Consider the following 18,345-nt stretch of genomic DNA (forward strand, 5'->3'; position numbering starts at 1 on the left):
TTGAATGTAATGAAAGACCTCTTTTTGGTGGGTCCACTGTGGCTCCCTGCTGCTAGTCACTCTGGTTAGCTCCTAGCCTATCCAGTCACACCAGGCCTGCACCCCCTACTCACAGAGGCAGAGAGAGCATGGGATCAGTGATCAACTCGCTGTGGTAGCAGCCACCAGAAAAGTAGGGCAAGACAAAACAAACAACACTAAGGGTAGGCAACAATTCAGCAAACGATTTGCACAGTAGTTAAGTAGTACACCCTCTAGTTCCAACTGCCCACCACCAGGTTGTAGCACTGGAAGGTCATCAATCTGCCAGTGAGCCACCTCAGTCAAGAGCCACCCAAAAAGGAAAAATGATCTCACTTGGAAGGGGAAATGGAAAGTCCAGGGAGCTACCTCAGATCCACCAGAAAGAGCCGTTTCATTACTTTAATGCAAATTTTCTAGAAGGGTTCTGAGGTAATCCCTGTTGTTATTTCACTACATAGAACAAAAAGGGAATTGCACCAAGGGAGGAAGAGAGCAGAAATCCCCAACCCGAAACGAAGTGGAATCAGCAACAGGAAAGAGCTGTAACAACTTTGATAACACCAGGTGATTGACTGAGGTGGCTCACTGGCTGACCCATAAGCTTCTGGTGCTACCACCTGGTGATGGTGGTGGTGGGCAGCTGGAACTAGAGGGTGAATTACCTAACTTCTTGGGATATCGTTTGCTGAATTGTTGCCTTACCATGCTGTTGTATGTTTTGTCTTGCCCAATCTTTCTGATGGCTGCTAACGTGTTGAGGGTGATCACAGATTCCCTCTCTGCACCTCAGTGATGGGGTCCAGGTTTTGACCTCTGGTCCCCTGGAAGGCTGTTATTGACTCGCAAGAATTTGGTGTGACTAGATAGATGAGGAGCTAACCATAGCAGCTAACAACAGGGAGCTACATCAGAGCCCTCCCAGACACAGTCAACATTGACAAGCAGGATAATTCATTATTCAAATGCAGGCAATGAGTCACAATAACGTGGCTAAAGTATGTTGACCAGACCACACATTAGAAGGTGAAGGGACGACGATGACGTTTCAGTCTGTCCTGGACCATTCTCAAGTCGATTGTGATCAACAACGATAGTTGACTGATCAACTTCATTATTCAAAGTAAATAATATGCAGTGTTTCTAATATTATTTGTACCACAATACTATTTGTTTTATGTAATGTTTTGATAGTTCAGGAATGTGTCCCTTATTTATAGCTTTGCACCTATGGGAAATGTGGTAAAGTTCTGAACTGTATTCAGCTTTAGTTTATGAACATAAATTATCAATGCGGTATACAAAATAAGCATGCTATTTAATCTGCCGCCAGAGTACAGGACTGCACATGACATATGAAGACAACAAAGAGTGGATCCACGGCTCCGTGCGAGACTGGGTGAAGAATGGAGTGTCAGTTGTGGCACGAGAACCGGATACTAAAGCAGTTGCTGGAACCATCATTGCCACAATACTCACCAGGGATCAATCCAACACTTATGAGCAGGCTCTCACGAGTCCAAAGACCAAGGTAAGCACCAAAGGTCAAATTTTATGTTAAAAATGTTAAAAAAAAAGGTCAGGAATGGAGCACTACTGAGTGGCTCACCAGAAAGAGGCTCTTCATTACAATCAATGCTGGATTTCCGAGAAGGTCCCCCGAGAAAACAGAGTACTTCTGTTTTCAGAAAGAGAACAGAAAACTTCTGCTTTGGGCTAACCCATGTGAGCAGAAGACAAAAAGACAGGCCAAAAGGCAGCACAAGTCTCGGGCCAAACAGCCAACGCTACAGTAGTGATGGGACAATTAATTGGAACTGGTATCGAGAATTGGAAGAATCGTTAATTTTCAACACTAATTGGAAGCTTTGTCGGAATTGAGAGAAATTTATTATGGTTTTCAAGTCTTAAAAAGATTTTATAATATTTAATAACAAAATTAATTATTTTTCAGAAAATTAAGCTAGATTTACCAATTGTTTTCTATTCTTAAATCAATTATCAATACATTTACCATGCTCAATGTAAATCAATGATAATTAAATATTTCGACCTTTTGACGGCAGAAAAAAAGGCAGCAGTAAGGGAAGAGTGAACCTTACACAAGTATTCAAAACAAACCACTCAACTACCTCAATGGACAACAGTGGTTCCACCGCCCTACTATCAGGGTTTGAAAGGGGCTGCTAAGAAGTGTGACTGCACTGCAGCTTATGCCTAGCAAGTTGCCAATCAGAAGGGTGGCCTGGTTAAAACAGAAGACCAATGGTCAGAAATTTCCTATACCTAAGAGTACAAGGATTTCTGAACTCAACAGGCAGAATGACAGACACATCAAGAATGACTGTTGGAGGTCAAGAGCACCAACTCTCACTCGGAAAAAAACTGCACCCAGCAGTTTCAGGCTTAGAGGTAGGCAAAGCCATGCTCATCTGTCAAGCATGACCCTGAGGAGAGAACTGGTTATACAATTGTCAAGAAGTGAGCAGGTAGGTTGGGTGCATGGAATGTCTCCTTGGTAAAGCACACACCAACTCCACACCTTTACAGTGTGGAAAAATACAATGTACCCCGAGAGTAAGATGTGAAGTAAGAGCAAGAGGAGAATGCTCTAAGAGGAGGCAGTCTGAACCCCGCACAAAAGAAAACCCTGGAGTAGTAAGGGAAATACAAACTAGCTACGAACTGTCAAGACAAAGGTCATACAAGGTGGCTGGCAAAGAACATACACAAAGCAAAAACAGAGCAATACCAATCAATAGTCCTAAATGGAACAACTATTTCAGGTATAGCCATCACCTCTTAAATTTGAAAGGTGACAATGGGCCCAACAGAACGATGTGTTCCAGTCATATTCCAGGCTAGTGAATGGGGTCGCTGGCTGGTTGGCCAAGACCCCTTGATCACTGAGGTTGCTATCTGGTGGCAGACAAGTGTATCAGATGGTGATATTGCTCCAATAACAATTGCTTGTATTGTTGTCATCAGAGCTATAAGTTTTTCCAAGTATTTGCTCGTTTTGGAGCCTTTTGGTTTTCTGGTGCAATATTCTTGGTTCTGTGATGATCTCTGATCTCCAGTCTTCTTTTTGCCTCTTTAAAAGTGTCAGATTCTAGTCCTGGTTTTCCAAGTAGGCCTCATGGGCTGTAAGAGGCCTGGTGTGTTCCTTATGAGTTCCAAGAGTTACTAAGTTGCCTTCTTAAATTTAATCATAGTGTATTTTTATATTTGAGCCTCATTTCTAAAAACAGTAATTATCAAAAGATAGTGCTAAACTTGAAAAACTACTGTAAAGACCATTGTCTGTGTTACAGAATGTGCAAGAGTTCCAAAATATCAACACAAGAACAGAAAAACAAGATGATTAAAGCCAAATGGAATCGGATTTGTCAATAGACTTTATCAATAGACATACGACTCAAAGGAACAGTGGGAAGACAAAATTTTTCACCTCCATGAAAATCAGGACATTCTACAGGGAAATACATGACTGATAGTGGATAGCCTCAAAAGTTTCTTTTCCCATTTTCAGGTGAAAACACTACACAAAGTGCTGTCAATCTTGGAAACAGCTGTGGACTTTTTTTCTCGCTATGAGAAAGTTGATCGTATACTAGAGTTAGCCATGATAACTGTATCGGAGAAATACAGTGGTCGTGGAGTCGGCCGAAGGCTTGTGCAGGTGAGATTTGTGTCTATTAATGTACAGTGCAGTCCAATTACCTGTTTGTGTAATTGTATACAGGCATTATTCCCTCCCCTCCCAGTTTGCAATTATCCTCATCATTTTGAAAACAAAAGTTATTTATAAAGTGGCATTTTTTAACTTGACAATAGGAGTACAGTTTTTGCAATTTCATTACTGCTTGGTTTAGCTTCTATATATTAAAAGAAAAATTTTAAATTCTTGCACATGTGTACGAGTCTACCAATAATTACTTTGTGATCCCCCTCCCCCGTCTTGCTTCCAATGTACCACTAGACATATATTGTCTCCTTTCCTTAATCATCTTTAACACAACTTTGCTTCTTGATTTTAATTCCAAATGCAGTACTGTATTACTTTTATTTACCATACAGAGCATCATAATCAGCAACAGCTGCTGAATGGGCTCTTGTAATACAATGCAACTACATTTATTATTACAAGTAAACACAAATTTAAATTGGTGTGACACTATCGGTATCTGAAATTGTCAGTGCCTCTCCAGAGGATCATCGCCACAGCCAAATGTATTTGTAATTAATTGCATTTCATTAAATGGCTGATGGTGAGCTTGAGTGGAATCAAGAGAATAATAATAATTCCTGTTGCTGGTTTCCTGTTCCTGGCAACAGGAATTATTATTTTTATCTTTATAATAATTAGGACTTTTGGTACAAGTCCTGCCAGACACCGACAGGACTGAAAAAGCAAATATTTACAATTTTAATTTTTTGTTAATACCAACTCGATGATTGTATTTAAGCTTGTAAAAACTTGTTTCCCATTCAGTACTGTCTACTTGCAACTGTGTGCTGATTTATTAGTATCAAGAAGCACTGCCATGATCTATTGCTGATATTATTAATCAAGTGTACTGAAAACTAAGTTACCAAGCATGTTTGTATGCCAATGTTAGATGCATTGACACATTAAAGTACTAAGTCCACTAGAGACATTGCCATAACTGTGTGTAACTAGTCACTGCAAGAAATGTCAAAAATTTAACCACATACCTGAAAGTTTAAGAGAGTCAAGATATAGACAGAGGCTGTTATAAAACAAGACCAGTGTTTACAGAAGCAACAGAGCATGCATGATGCACCTGTAGAGATCATTCATGTGAATGATGACCAAAAAAATACGAAGTCCTTCAATAAAACCTCCTGCATTAATTATATGGTAACCAACACTAAAAATTGACAAGTATCATTTAGACAAGATGGCTGTAAAAACATTTATATTTTAATTGATTGCTCTCAATTGCTATTTGTTATTTTCATTTCTAGCAGTATTAAAATGGATACTATTTGTTTTCATAAAACCTATGATAAGGAAATAATATTATGGCAACAGTGGTTTGTGTGAAGCTTCTCAAAATATCAAAGAAAATGCAATAAATATAACACATGAAAAGCATTCCTCCTCCAGGATAGCATATCGTCACTCTTTTCATGTTCTCAATCTTGGTGGTATTTAGTTAAGACTATAAATAAAATACTCCTTACACACCCAATTTTACACATTAAATTATTATTGAACCTTCTTCATCATGGTCACACACACAGTATCTTTTAACAGGAGAGCGAGCGCCGAGGCAGACTCTTCGGATGCACACTAGCCACCGCACAGGCCACAGCGGTGCCTTCACAGCGACTCCTGTATCGTCTGGGTTACGAATCGCTCTATACACTGGACTACGCCACATTTGAGATTGCTGGTGATCGTGTGTTTGACATGGACAAGATGTTGGGAACGCCTTCTGCTAAAGTTATGGCTCGGCTCATAGATGAGAGCGTTGACAAATAATGACTTTGCCAAACTACTAATTGACAGTACTGTAATCAATATACATAATGCATGTTACTGAAGAAACTTCACATAGCAACTCTTGCTAATATAATATGCCTTATAATTTAAAAAAAACTATCCTAGGCAGCATATAGACGAGTGTCCATAAGCATACAATATATTTTACATAAAATTCAATGTGCCAATGAAAGAATTTTTGTTTTTCCCCAAGAATTCCAATATAGTACTGGGCCATCACATGGAATATTCAAAACAAAGTTCAATATTGGCAGTGGCCAATGTGCAAAAAGAAATATCTTGCTCCTTCTGAAATTAAAACGGCAAGTTTTTAAAACTGATTTTCCAAAATTAATAAATTTCTAACACTGAAAACCTGATTACATCAGGACACTAACTCACATTTCATACACAGTACTGTAATGGAAATCTCATTCAAAGGTTTTAAAAAAATTCTTCACTAATCAATATTTTTTTGTAAATTTCCTTTCTTGATGATAGTATTAACTGCTCTCTTTCCCTCTAAAGATGGTTGTCATCACTCTAATGCTCCATCTCATCTATCCCACACTTACTATTTAATATTAATAACCTTACATATTGTCTCTGATCTTGCAGAGATAATTCAAACCTGGCCTAACTAACTTTCAACTTGCAACAGCATAAACATTTTCAGTCTCGACAGTACCTTACTTCACCTCAAAACTTTAAAAAACAGCTACTAGATTTCCTTTTTTTCTCATTATTCTACAAAACCTTAAAACTGAAGTGAGATTCAACAGTTCATTTCAGTACATTATTTTTCCCAATGTTCCTTCAACTTAAGCAGTCATACTCTACTATTGAATGGTTAAAAAAAAAAAAAAAAGCCTTCAGTGTGTATAATTTCTGGTACATATACTATAAAATGGACGACATAAAAACTGTTGGGCTTCCAAGTGTATGCAGTTGATACCGACAGTCTCGAGAGACTGCAACTCACCATATAGCAAGCATGCAGTCTGCATTTACATATATAAGCTCAGCATTATCATGTTAAAATACATAACATTGCATGAATTTTTTGCAAATATTCTTCTGTTATTTGTAATACTTATATACAAGTTATTTTTATGTACTGTACTTTTAGTGTAATATAATATTAACCGTGTATATTACCAACCAATTTCTTCATCAAATACTTCAAATACTGTATAAAACTGTTATGGCTATGTACAAATCTTTATTTTTTAACTTTATGTTATTAAAGTCACACAATTTAAATTCACAAATACAGCTGTCTCTGTATTTGACCAGGTCTTAATTTGTGACTAATATTTTTGTGACATAATACTGTACTGTATTTGCATACATCTTGAATGATGCTCTTCTTATTAAGCTAATGCTTCTGATGCCATCATAATATATTTCTCAATATCTTTGAAATACAGTACATGGTTGTGTAATGCATGTCATCCTTGGCCTTGTTCACCTTAAGCAAGTCTGATACTGTATATGACTTCCGTAACCAGCACTCAAGTGCTGTATATTGATCATAAAGACTGCTATATGATCACTCACAACTCTAATAATTTCAAATTAAAGAAAATCCTTCAAACTGTGGAGATTAAGGGAATATGCACAAGTATCAAATGAATATAGTACAATAATGCCAAGGTACAACAAATTCTGCAGTTCCTAGTATTCAATGGCACTTGTCATAGCAATAAGTCAAACTTCTTAAAATATTTCTACACATTAATTACTACAATAGCCAAATTTTTTTAATACTGTAGTTATTAAAACAGGTATAGTACTGTACATCTTTTGCTACCTATGTATTCCCTTATTTTAGCACAATGTTCAAGTTAAAAACCAGGCTTCTAGTACTGTCTATGTAATAGCACATTTCCAAGCAGTACATTTGTTCTCAGAGGCGAGGTCCTACTGACCCTTCATTAGGACCCGACACAGTCACTGTACGTTGACATTCTATACAGATTCGGGAGAACTTTTCAAACTGTCCCCCCACCAAGTTATTTGGTGCTAGGGAAACACAGGAGAATATTCACGCCCATTTTAAATGTAGATAAATACCATTTACATAATTCTAATGTCTTTCCATATAGTGTCCTAGCTTACTGTTGAATGACTCACTAGGTCACTAACACACAACAATGATAAAACAATAAAGCTCCCAAACCCAAACTTTCTGCATTCTACCAGAACCACAGGTTAGGAAACTATCCACACCAATCACGGGAGACACAGGAAAATGACGGGTGGGAACAGGAGCAACTGAGCATACTGCTTAGAAAAATTATTTTCATTGTTCTGTAGCAGAAAGCAATCCCCAGAATCTGTAACCCCATATAAAGGTCAAATTTTGTGAACAAATCAGGTCTACAAATCTGAATCAGCTCTGGACTTGTGAAAGTAAGTGCTGAAAAAGTCAAATTGACTCAATAAAGTAATTTCTAATTGATTATAATTTGTCACTATATTTTTACTATTCTTGTATTTTTAGTGGTACAGTACAGCACTGTAAAAATTATTTTATTTCTTGTTAGAGTTAATATACTGTGCTTTAACTGTGGTATAAATTGTACAAAACAGTTTGTATGAGTGGCTAAATTGTAATGGTTGGCCCAATACTGCCGATGGCGAACACGTTCAGACCTGTTATCACCATGAGATTACAGCACTTGGTCTCTGCTGACACTATATTCTTTCTTCTTAATCAGGGGATTTTCATGCATTTTTTTTAATACAGTATTTAATTATTTGAATAGAAATGATGACTGCTGACAAGAATAAGCATGACAGATTGTTTATGAGGAACAAGAGGTGACATTCATTCATTCAATAAACATTCCAGGGTAATAGAATGTTTATTTCTATGGAAGTGTGGATGGCAATTTATACTAAAGGATGCTATTAATTTATGATCATATTACTTTTTGAATATATGTATAAGGCTAGGGAAAATTATAAAAATATACACAATGGTGTGTGTTGAATGTTGTGCTCATCACTGGGTCTGGCCAGTGACTGGATGGGTGGTTATGCACATGGCCTCTCCATTGGTTAAAGGGGATCTCTTACTAAGCCCGTCCCTGGCCTCAACTTACCATATATATACAGTAGTATGGTACAGTATATCATACCATATATAGTATTTTTATGTTGAATGTAATACATTATGTTAAATAATGTATTAAAGATGTAGTTAAATATATACTGCCTGACATGTCATTAGCATAATTCTTATCCTTAATTCCTTTTTTCAGACAAGATGCTAAACTGTTCAGTACAATGAAATATGGCTGATTAGCCTTACAAATCAAAACAGACAATATAGACACCACCTGTTTAGAACAAGGAATAATTTCCTAAAACCTGAAGCTAACCGAGTCAGCATTACACTTGGTAATTATGCTTTGTTTCTATGGAGACGGGTTCCTGACTTTAGCTTATTACCTACGATTACCACGTTATAGTTTCACTGGACAAATAGAATAACTATACATAATTTTATAAATTTTGTACATAATGTATACTGTACAGCACACGCATATACTGTATATAAATATTAGGCGTTGGGCGTACCCAGAGTATTTTGCATCCGGGGCAGATCCTTTGGCACTTCCCCCACCCCCCATTAATAACTAACATGTAAATACACAGCTAGTTCCCTTGGCACCCTTCCCTGTAAATACAGTAATATAAAAATATATACTGAAAAATATATTCTGAAAACAGTACTGTATTTTGTTTAGAAACTATTTTTTTATATTAATTATAACAAATTAAAAATGCTTATATGTAATGATTCATGTTTCATTTAAATTTGTTCAGCTTTAATAAAGAATTACAGTACCACTATCAGTTAATGTTAAAAGTAATACAACTTACAAAAATCAAACCATTAATTGTTATAAACACACGGCTTGAATTTTGAAAAGTGTGCCATGTTGCAAACAAGGCCACGTCGGCTCAAACAAAAAATTTCTTAAGTTTGCCAAATTTTTCATTTGGTTATAAAACTTGTAGTGACATTACAACTCTCTCATCAGTACCCATCTTTTGACTGTCACCTGTAGCAGAACATCCCCGTCTCCTCTCCCTAGTATGCCACTGCCAAGTAGTAAATGACATACTGTGCCCTCTTCTGGGTGATCTCTCAGTAGCTTTCCCAAGATTTGGCAGCTGATACCGTCATGTCTTCAGATATCCAACTCTCTGAGACTAACACAAACCTATTGGGAACCTAGTGATTATCTTAGTGCAATTGAGGTTAAGCATGACAATTTGTGTTGATTAGTTAATGTGTAACTGTTCTCACCTCTGCTCAAAGTACGATCTCAGAGTTGCATCTGTCTTTCTGAATGCCAATACATACATTCAGGAAGTCATAATTTATATATTTCCATCCAATTCATTTGTTGTAAATCTCACCATGGATTTTATTAAAAACAATTAAATATCCAGCCCAAACCCAGCTTTATAGGTGAGGGATGAATAACAGGAGCATAATTTCTAAACAGGTAAACCTTTACTAAACATACACCAATCCAAATGAAAGACCAGGACCATAAATTTAAATTCCCCCACTCGTCTAGTCAAACCTATCCCGCCAGTCCACAGCCAACACGTCTTATGTTCGATATTTTGTCCTATTTTCAGGACCTGAAAGAACCTGCAAAGCAAGGGCAACAAATTTTCTGATACACAAAAAATTAAATTTACTGTACCGTTAGCATTAAGAGCAGCAGTTTCAAGCGGACCCATCCAAAGGTAACGGTATGCCAGTCCTTCCTTCATCATGACGTCCACATCCTCAGCAGACAAAACTCCACTTTGTACCAAGTTGTTGCATTCATTCAAAATGGCATACCTGCAAACAGGAAAACATATTAACACATTAAAGTATGCACATCCTTTCAAAATAAATGTTAATGTCATGCTTGTGCAGCCCACATCCAAATTTAGGGAAATTAGATTAATAGGAGCACCTCCAAAATCTGTAATGTATTGTACCATCATTCATATCTAAGTAAAATGAACGAGCTGCAGAGCAGGCCACACTATGCTCAACAGGCAAAGTGTGCGGGGTCAGATGAAGAGGACCCAATCAACGGCCCTGAAAGTCATGGTCAGAGTTGGTCATGAAACCCTAGACCAAGGTGTCTTTAACAGATCGAGTGTGATGGGGGGAGGTACCATGGGACCGAACCCTGAAAAGCCTGTAGTAGAAAAACAGTGAGCAAGAAGCTACTGAAGAGCAAATAGAATACATATTAAAGTACTAAATAAGATTTACGGAGTAAACAGGGCAGCCATACACTGCCCCAGGAGCAATAGTAAACAGCCATCATCTTGAAAAAAATCCTGAGCAGGCAGCATTGGCAGAAGTTTGTATCAAGCAACCATGTGCCTCTGCAGCCTTTTCCACCATCATCCACAGGATGGGTATTGGGTGCATAATAAATGAATGAAAATAAAAAATGTGATGCACTAGAGTCCAGCTCACAACTCCGTCATGTGATATGCACCACAGTATCACTTACTGATGATGAAATTCATAAGAAACTGTTGGAAACAAAGAAAGTGACATAGATGACTGACATTAATAAAAACCATGTAGAGGAATCGGATAAAAGTGATACAGATATCAATACACGAGTTGCCATTCCAAGGGTAAGGCCATCACCACTGCCGGTGCGGTCCAGGTCAACACCACCACCACTGACAGGGAGTGGTGGTGGTGGGTGTTCATTATTATTATTCATCCCACTGTCAGGCCACCATGTTGGTCTGTGCCTCTCTATGGTTACAGTACCTGACAAGTACTGTATGCAAATAAGAAATAGGGTAGAGATGATATACAATTTTTTATACAATGTTTGTGCTCAAACACACTAATGTATTTTCTGACTATGCTTTTTAAATTGCTATATTTATCATTACAGTTACAAGAAGCTTTAAATGTCTTGCATTACACTTACTGTATCCTGTTCAATCCAAAACCAATGTGTTCCCGTGAGAACATAACAGGTTTCTGACCAATCTCAATCATTATCTCTTTTGTTTGAGCCACCACATTCTTTGAAGTCCATGGAGCCGGCACAACCTCTACCATAGGCACATAATAGGGAGGGTTCACCTGGGAAATTAAATATATATTTAGAAATATATTGTTATTACTCATTGTATTACAGCAGAGTTCCATTCAAATGGACTAATTAGCTTTTTATCCCTTCCACAGCATCAGAAATTTTCTAGTTCTTGCTGTTTTATTACATTTCTTTAAATGCAAAGATACATGGAGAGCCTCAAACTATCTAGGGGGTCATCTCTAAACTTGACCTTCTGAAAAAACAGAGCCGCAGAAAAATGCAAGGGCTCAGACAAAGGGCTCAAAGAGCTGGCGTAGTGGCAAGATGCTCGCCTGGCGTTCCGCGAGCGCATTGTCCTGGATTCGTATCCTGGCCGGGGAGAATTTACTGGGCGCAAATCTGTAGCTTCTGTTTAACTCAAGAGTAAAACGGGTACAGTACTTGGTTGTAAAAACGATTCTTCGCGGGGGTGGGGGGGGGGGGGGGTCGCATTCCAGGGAACATAGGATTAAGGACTTGCCCGAAACACTACGCGTACTAGTGGCTGTACAAGAATGTAAGAACTCTTGTAAATAAATAAATAAATAAAAATAAATAAATATGTTTAACAGATCTCTAACTCTGTGCATGGAGGAAAGAAGAAAATGTATATATGCTGATTAGCATTGTAAATGTGTGGCCATGTCTGTGGTAAAAAATAAAATAAGAAAAAAAAAAACGAGAGCCTCGTAATCTACAAATGGGGCTATGCAACATGTGAGCTGCAAATTTCACATCAATGTCAAAAGGTCCACTAAAAAGCAGCAAAATATCTCACAAAACCAATGGATGGATGTGTTTGTGACCATTCAATATGTGACAATGGGATGGATATGAGTGTTCATAAGCATGATAAACACACTTCACAAGAAATAAAATTGACCTCCTGCAAGTCAGACAACGAACACCGAGGAGCAATCAGAGAGGAGACACATCATGGAGCCCAGGGGAGTACGTATGAGGTGCAGATCATGTCACACCATGCCAACATGTTAACCGAGATATATGCCCAGCGAAGAGGACCCAACCAATGGCCTTAAAAGGCATGGGTAGTGCTGGTCACAAAATCCTAGCCCACGTTCGAAGTGTGAGAGTGTCCTCCCACACTTAACCGAGTGAATGTGGGAAGAAGGATGTGCTACTGGATCCAAATCCCCTCAAAAACCCTTTAGAGGAAAAACGGCAAACAAGAAGCTGGTGCAGGGCAAACAGTCTGCGCCCGCCGGTTGGTCTCGATGAAGGTGAAAGGGACAAAACCGGAGAAACCAAAGCAGAACCCAAAACCAAACCTTAACCAGGCAATAAAGCATGCAGGCAAAGCACATGCTTCTGCACAACTACACGAGCATCAGCAAGAAACCCGGACACTCACCCCATCACCAGACAAATACGAAAAGCCAAACAGAGCAGGGCTTTCTGCGGCAAGGACAGGGTAGTCAATTGAATCTCAAACAAGAGTCAGACAGGTTCGAAACGTGACGGAACCAACTGGGATTTCTACTAGGAACTTTAACCTGGTCAGCTAGGAAAAAAACAAATTCTTGGCTTGCAGACATGTAAAGTGGCTAGGGGTCCAAACTAGCCTGTCGTCTAGGTAAGTCAATGTCATGGGGAAATATATTTATGAGATGTTAGTAAGAGAACATTTTAAAAGTAAAATGTCAATTATAATTCAAATGTTAAAACACACGATGGAATTCAAATTATGTTAAATTAGGAATTTAAACAAATCTTTTAGATACATGCATTACACAGACTTTAAACACACATGAGGGCATAATACTAACATTATCATTTACTTATGATTTTAACAGCTCTCTGTACGAAGAGAGTAAAACTGAGGTAAACATGTCACAATGAAGGTCGGTACCTCACATCACCATCCCCACACACACACCATCTGTTACAAGACTCAGGCCTACTCTGAGGAGTCATTAGGTGCACGAGAATGTAACCCAAGGGTAGGGAGGCTACAGTTCCATATAAAGGAGCTCGGTGCTCCATATAAAGCATGTTGTGCAGTTTGGTTCGTTCTCAACTCACAATCCGGAATCCTGGACAGAACAGAAATGGTTGGGAACATTTCCTATCACATAATGCATAATGCCTCTGTTCACCTAGCAGTAAATAGATACCCAGAACTTAGTCAGCTTGTTGTGGGGTTGCATCGTAGGGAATGTTAGTAATTCGATCTTCGGGGAACCCCAATATACGTCTAACATACACACACACACACATACAGGCTGCCTGTCCCTGCCAAAATTAAAAAGTTAATGTACCACACATCTATTATAAACACAGGTGCTGGACACAATGGCACTACACTCACTCTACCATACACCATTCTCAAAAGAATTACATTTAATTTACAATATTCACTGACAATATACAGTAGTGAAATTAATAAAAATATAATGCCAGTCATTACATAAAGATGTGGACTTTTCAACAACCGAAGAAGTATAACCACAACCTTCAAGAACCTGGTCAAAATTTGGGGGTCACTGTATACATTTACTTTTTCATTACTGTAGAGAATGATCAGATCAAGAGTACTATCATCTCCAGTTGGCTCAATTATCTATTAATTTAATTAATGAAAACTTGTTTCTCAGTCTCTAACTATCTGCTGTGTGCTTGTTGGTCTAAGTTACTTCTGCAGTTTTTCCGGTACATTATTATTATTATTTACAAATTTAGTTGGCTCAAGTCTACAAAGAGGATAATATTCTGTAGTTAGTTTTCTAGTTTTTCTAGGATGTTCTTGATTTTTCCTATTTGCTTTCTTACATTTGATTGATGCATCCAGAAGCTTACATATGATAGGTATAAAGTCCGTTTTCAACTTTCATTCTTAATGTGTCAAACATATTACTGTATTTGAAGATAACGTTCTGTGCACAAAAGTGTCTTCAACATACAGACTTATTCGTCCACGAGTCCTATTTACTCGTTTTACATCTATAGATATTATAATTTGGAATCAAACTTCACAATCATGCAATCTCTAATATGGGTTTCGGTGAAAGCTCCAAGGACTGTATTTGCCTTTGAAGAGACTATTTATGAAAGTTACCTGATATTTTCACTAATTTTCAACCAAGTATGTAAAATAAACCTAATACTGAAAGTTGTAAAACTAAACTAAAACTAATAACCTAAAACCCTAGTTAGTAGCAATAAATCTAATGACCAGAGTCAGGATCATTGGTTCATTTTGAGGAATGGGTGCCCACCTTTGGCCTTGTACATTAGCAAATATAAATGAAGTTACAGAAGAGCCGTCCCATCCCAAATCCTTACCCTGATCCCTTCCGAGTGCTATATAGTCGTAATAGCTTGGCACTTTCCCCTGATAATTCCTTCCTTCCTTCTGTCTCATTTGAGGTTTTTGGAGGTACAGTACTGTACTGAATTTGTTCAGTACAGTACTGTACTGACCAGTATTTGTATGGTAGTTACAGTGGTGCTGAATGTTGTAGTTGTGGAGTGTTGGGGGATTGTAGTACAGTACTGTACTTTCTATTAAGAAAACTGTCAAAGGTAAAGTGAAAGGTGAATGTCCCATAATACTGCATATCTTTTAAATTTGTTTATATAATTATGTAATTTGTTTCTTTATACACATGACACCTGTCAAATGTGCAAATTAAAAATGGCGGCAAAGATGATTATGAGTTTTTGTACAATGTCTGTCCTCAAATACTGTACTCAAATGTATCTTCTCACTGCATGCTTCTCAAAATCACAAGATTTGTCACCACAGCTCAACGCTTTAAATATCTTGCATTACACTTACTGTATCCTGTTACATCCAAAACCAGGTTGTTCCCGTGAGAACATAACAGGTGCCTGACCAATCTCAATCATTATCTCTTTTGTTTGATCCACCACATTCTTTGAAGTCCATGGAGCCGGCACAACCTCTACCATAGGCACATAATAGGGAGGGTTCACCTGGGAAATTAAATATATATTTAGAAGTACTGTTTATTTTTATTACCTGTACTGTATTATTACAGTAGAGCTTCATTCAAATGGACTACAGTAATTAGTTTTGGACCCTAATACAACATTTACAATTTTCTACTTTTCTTTATTTTATGCCACAAATGTAAACAATAGAATATGAATTGTGTATTTTTTTTTACTTTGAGTCAATATGAAATTCATCATTTACAGCAGAGAAACTCCACTGGTTCCAAAGATAATAATTCACTACATCATGAGAAGTACTTGTACCACGTACAACTCTTCGATTCTAAGTGTAATTTTGTGTGTGTTCCCTGGTCCAAGTCTGGAGTTCCATCTACTGTAATTAGATCCAGGAACTAACCCTTGAACACGTGTCTGATATAATTATACTCATTAAAGAAAGTAAATTGTCCCTTAAGGAATCAAACCACAAGTTTGCTGTATGTAAATCTCATCTCATCTGCCTATGTGGAGTCAGAGGTAACGTAAGATCGAGGTGGTGAAGTATTACCGTTGTACTTGGGGTGGGGGAGGGGATTAGGGTTAATAAATTATATTAAAGGTAAAACTTCAGCTGGAGTATTCATCACCCATCTTGCTAAGGGTTAAGTGATCTGCTTAGTCAACAGACCATATTTATATACTGTAATTACTTTCTTTGGGATTTTTTTTCCTGGGGCCTATTCTAACCCCATAAGGTGGTACTCTAGTACCCTGTTATTACCCTAACTCAGCCCCCACATGTAACAACCTTTAACACACAACAAAATTTTGCCAGCTTTGTAGTTCATCAATTATGTAACTTAGCTAAAATAAAACACGGGTTCAGTTCATGAGTCCAATATGTGCTTCTGTAACCTTTCCACCACTGCTCACATGATGGGTATGATGTGCATAATAAAAGGTTCTACTTCAGTAACATTTAGCTAATTCAAGCTGTCAGATAAAGGAGTTTTAGATAATCAGGGCTCAACCCTATTTTTATGCCTACCCTTTAATAATTCCAACAACTCTCATGCAATAAAGCAGAACCCCCCATGCAAAATATTACGCTTCACTTCCAATCCTGAAATCTCTCATTGAGCATCACTTATGTTATGAAATTGGAACTTTGGCACACCCTGATGTTGCCAGATGGGACCCTTTCTCATTCAACATCACTGATGTTGCCAAGCAGGATCTCTTGCACTCATTACTAATGTTGAGTGGAACCTCTTACACTTAATATCACTAATGTTCCAAGATGATTATCTCCATGTGAATGTGAATACACCCAACTCCTTTTCAGCACTCCACAACTATGACCATCAGTGTCTATGCTCAATAATCCAAACCATACGGAGTCCACCCACATTCAAGTTAGACAAACTTTCAGCTTAGTCGAATTTCTTACCAGGAAAATCCAAAAATTAAAAAATTGGCAATTTTAAGTACCTGTACCAGAACCTGGTACCCATGCACTCAGCCATTTACAGTACTCAGCATTCCCATCATTTACCTATTGATTACTGCTGTTTAATTGAAAATAATAAACATGAATTCATTCAGATTATCAGAAGATTCGAGTTACAAGGATTCAGATTACCAAGTTCTAACAGTATTTGAAGTCTCTCATATTATTATTAAAGTAAAATTTCTGATACTTACAGGGTGAGATACAATGAAGTTTTCCTTGTGTGTCAAGTCTGCAGATATTTTTGAAGGCACAATACATGATGTGGAGGTTGACAAAATAGTTTTGGAATCAACAAGCTCATCAATCTGTTTAAACACCTGTTAAAGAAACCTATGGTTATTTTTTACACAGTAAAACAATCAATATAATTATTGGGAAAACTATTGCAAATTTTGTTATATAAATTTGAAAGGTAAACTTCAAATTAGTTTTATAATTTAAAACACTAAGAGAATTTAGTCATAATCTTCAGCTTTTTGCATAGAATCACTTGCCTTCTTCTTTAATTCCAAGTCCTCAAAGACAGCCTCCTGGACAAATTTGGCTCCTGTCACACATTCTTCAAGAGTTTTTGCACCTGCAGTATACAAAATACAATAGTCTTATCATCTGAAGTTAGTGATTCTAAAAGGTGTCTCAGATTATTCCATTAATGTACAAATACAGTACAGTAAATGGCATGTTTTGAACAATAGGTGGCATCATAGTTCCACATAGTCAGGCACATAGATACCACATACTGTACTGCATACATAATTTAACATGACAAAACATAGTAGTCACAGTGTGAATGAATTAATCCTGGTTGTAAGAGTAGCAAGAGAGCTTATGACACTGGGCTCTATGTGAGGGAGTACTACATCACTCAAACTGAGAGCAAATACTGTATAGATACGTATATTTTATAATGGCAGTGAAACAGCTGTCAAGCACCAATTGGAGACCAGAACCAAAATCCAACCTCAATTGAGCCATAGGGAAGTAGGGATACTAGATTAACCACAATACCAAAGGGAAACTACCAGAAAGGTAGAGCGCACCAAAATAAGCAACAGGTTGGACAACATTTGCAACTGCGATTTGAACTATGCACAAACTTACAGTCTAGGTCCAACCACTAGTTTGCTCTACACCCTTGCCACCAGATAGCAGCCTCAGCAGCCCAAGGGTCCTGAACAGCTAGCCGTTATACACATATGTACTACCCAAGCAAGACACCACAAGAAGGGAAGGGTGGGAACGTG

At 37.7% G+C, this 18,345-nt stretch overlaps 2 protein-coding genes across 9 annotated transcripts in view; one reads left to right on the forward strand and one right to left on the reverse strand.

Annotated features, from left to right (window-relative positions):
• The window catches only part of LOC123764374 (arylalkylamine N-acetyltransferase-like 2), a 54,089-nt gene extending 45,322 nt beyond the window's left edge, over positions 1-8,767 (forward strand). For 3 of the 4 annotated variants that reach the window (XM_069315977.1, XM_045752081.2, XM_045752082.2), the window contains 3 exons: positions 1,355-1,552; positions 3,554-3,703; positions 5,306-8,767. In XM_069315977.1, coding sequence (XP_069172078.1) covers positions 1,355-1,552; positions 3,554-3,703; positions 5,306-5,533 — 576 coding nt within the window. In that variant the 3' untranslated portion in view covers positions 5,534-8,767. The remainder of the gene's footprint in view (positions 1-1,354; positions 1,553-3,553; positions 3,704-5,305) is intronic. The other variant, XM_069315978.1, reaches the window with a different exon arrangement.
• Positions 1-18,345, reverse strand: part of Had1 (beta Hydroxy acid dehydrogenase 1) — a 60,421-nt gene that overhangs the window by 34,664 nt on the left and 7,412 nt on the right. For 3 of the 5 annotated variants that reach the window (XM_045752078.2, XM_045752077.2, XM_069315979.1), the window contains exons 4-7: positions 17,596-17,678; positions 17,293-17,418; positions 15,470-15,627; positions 10,267-10,409 (exon numbers count right to left, since the gene is read on the reverse strand). In XM_045752078.2, the coding sequence (XP_045608034.2) occupies positions 10,267-10,409; positions 15,470-15,627; positions 17,293-17,418; positions 17,596-17,678 (510 nt within the window). Of the gene's footprint in view, positions 1-10,266; positions 10,410-11,520; positions 11,679-15,469; positions 15,628-17,292; positions 17,419-17,595; positions 17,679-18,345 lie in introns of all 5 variants that reach the window. The other 2 variants (XM_045752075.2, XM_045752076.2) reach the window with 1 other exon arrangement.

This window comes from Procambarus clarkii, chromosome 82 (genome assembly GCF_040958095.1).
Source record: "Procambarus clarkii isolate CNS0578487 chromosome 82, FALCON_Pclarkii_2.0, whole genome shotgun sequence".
NCBI classification, from domain to species: domain Eukaryota; kingdom Metazoa; phylum Arthropoda; class Malacostraca; order Decapoda; family Cambaridae; genus Procambarus; species Procambarus clarkii.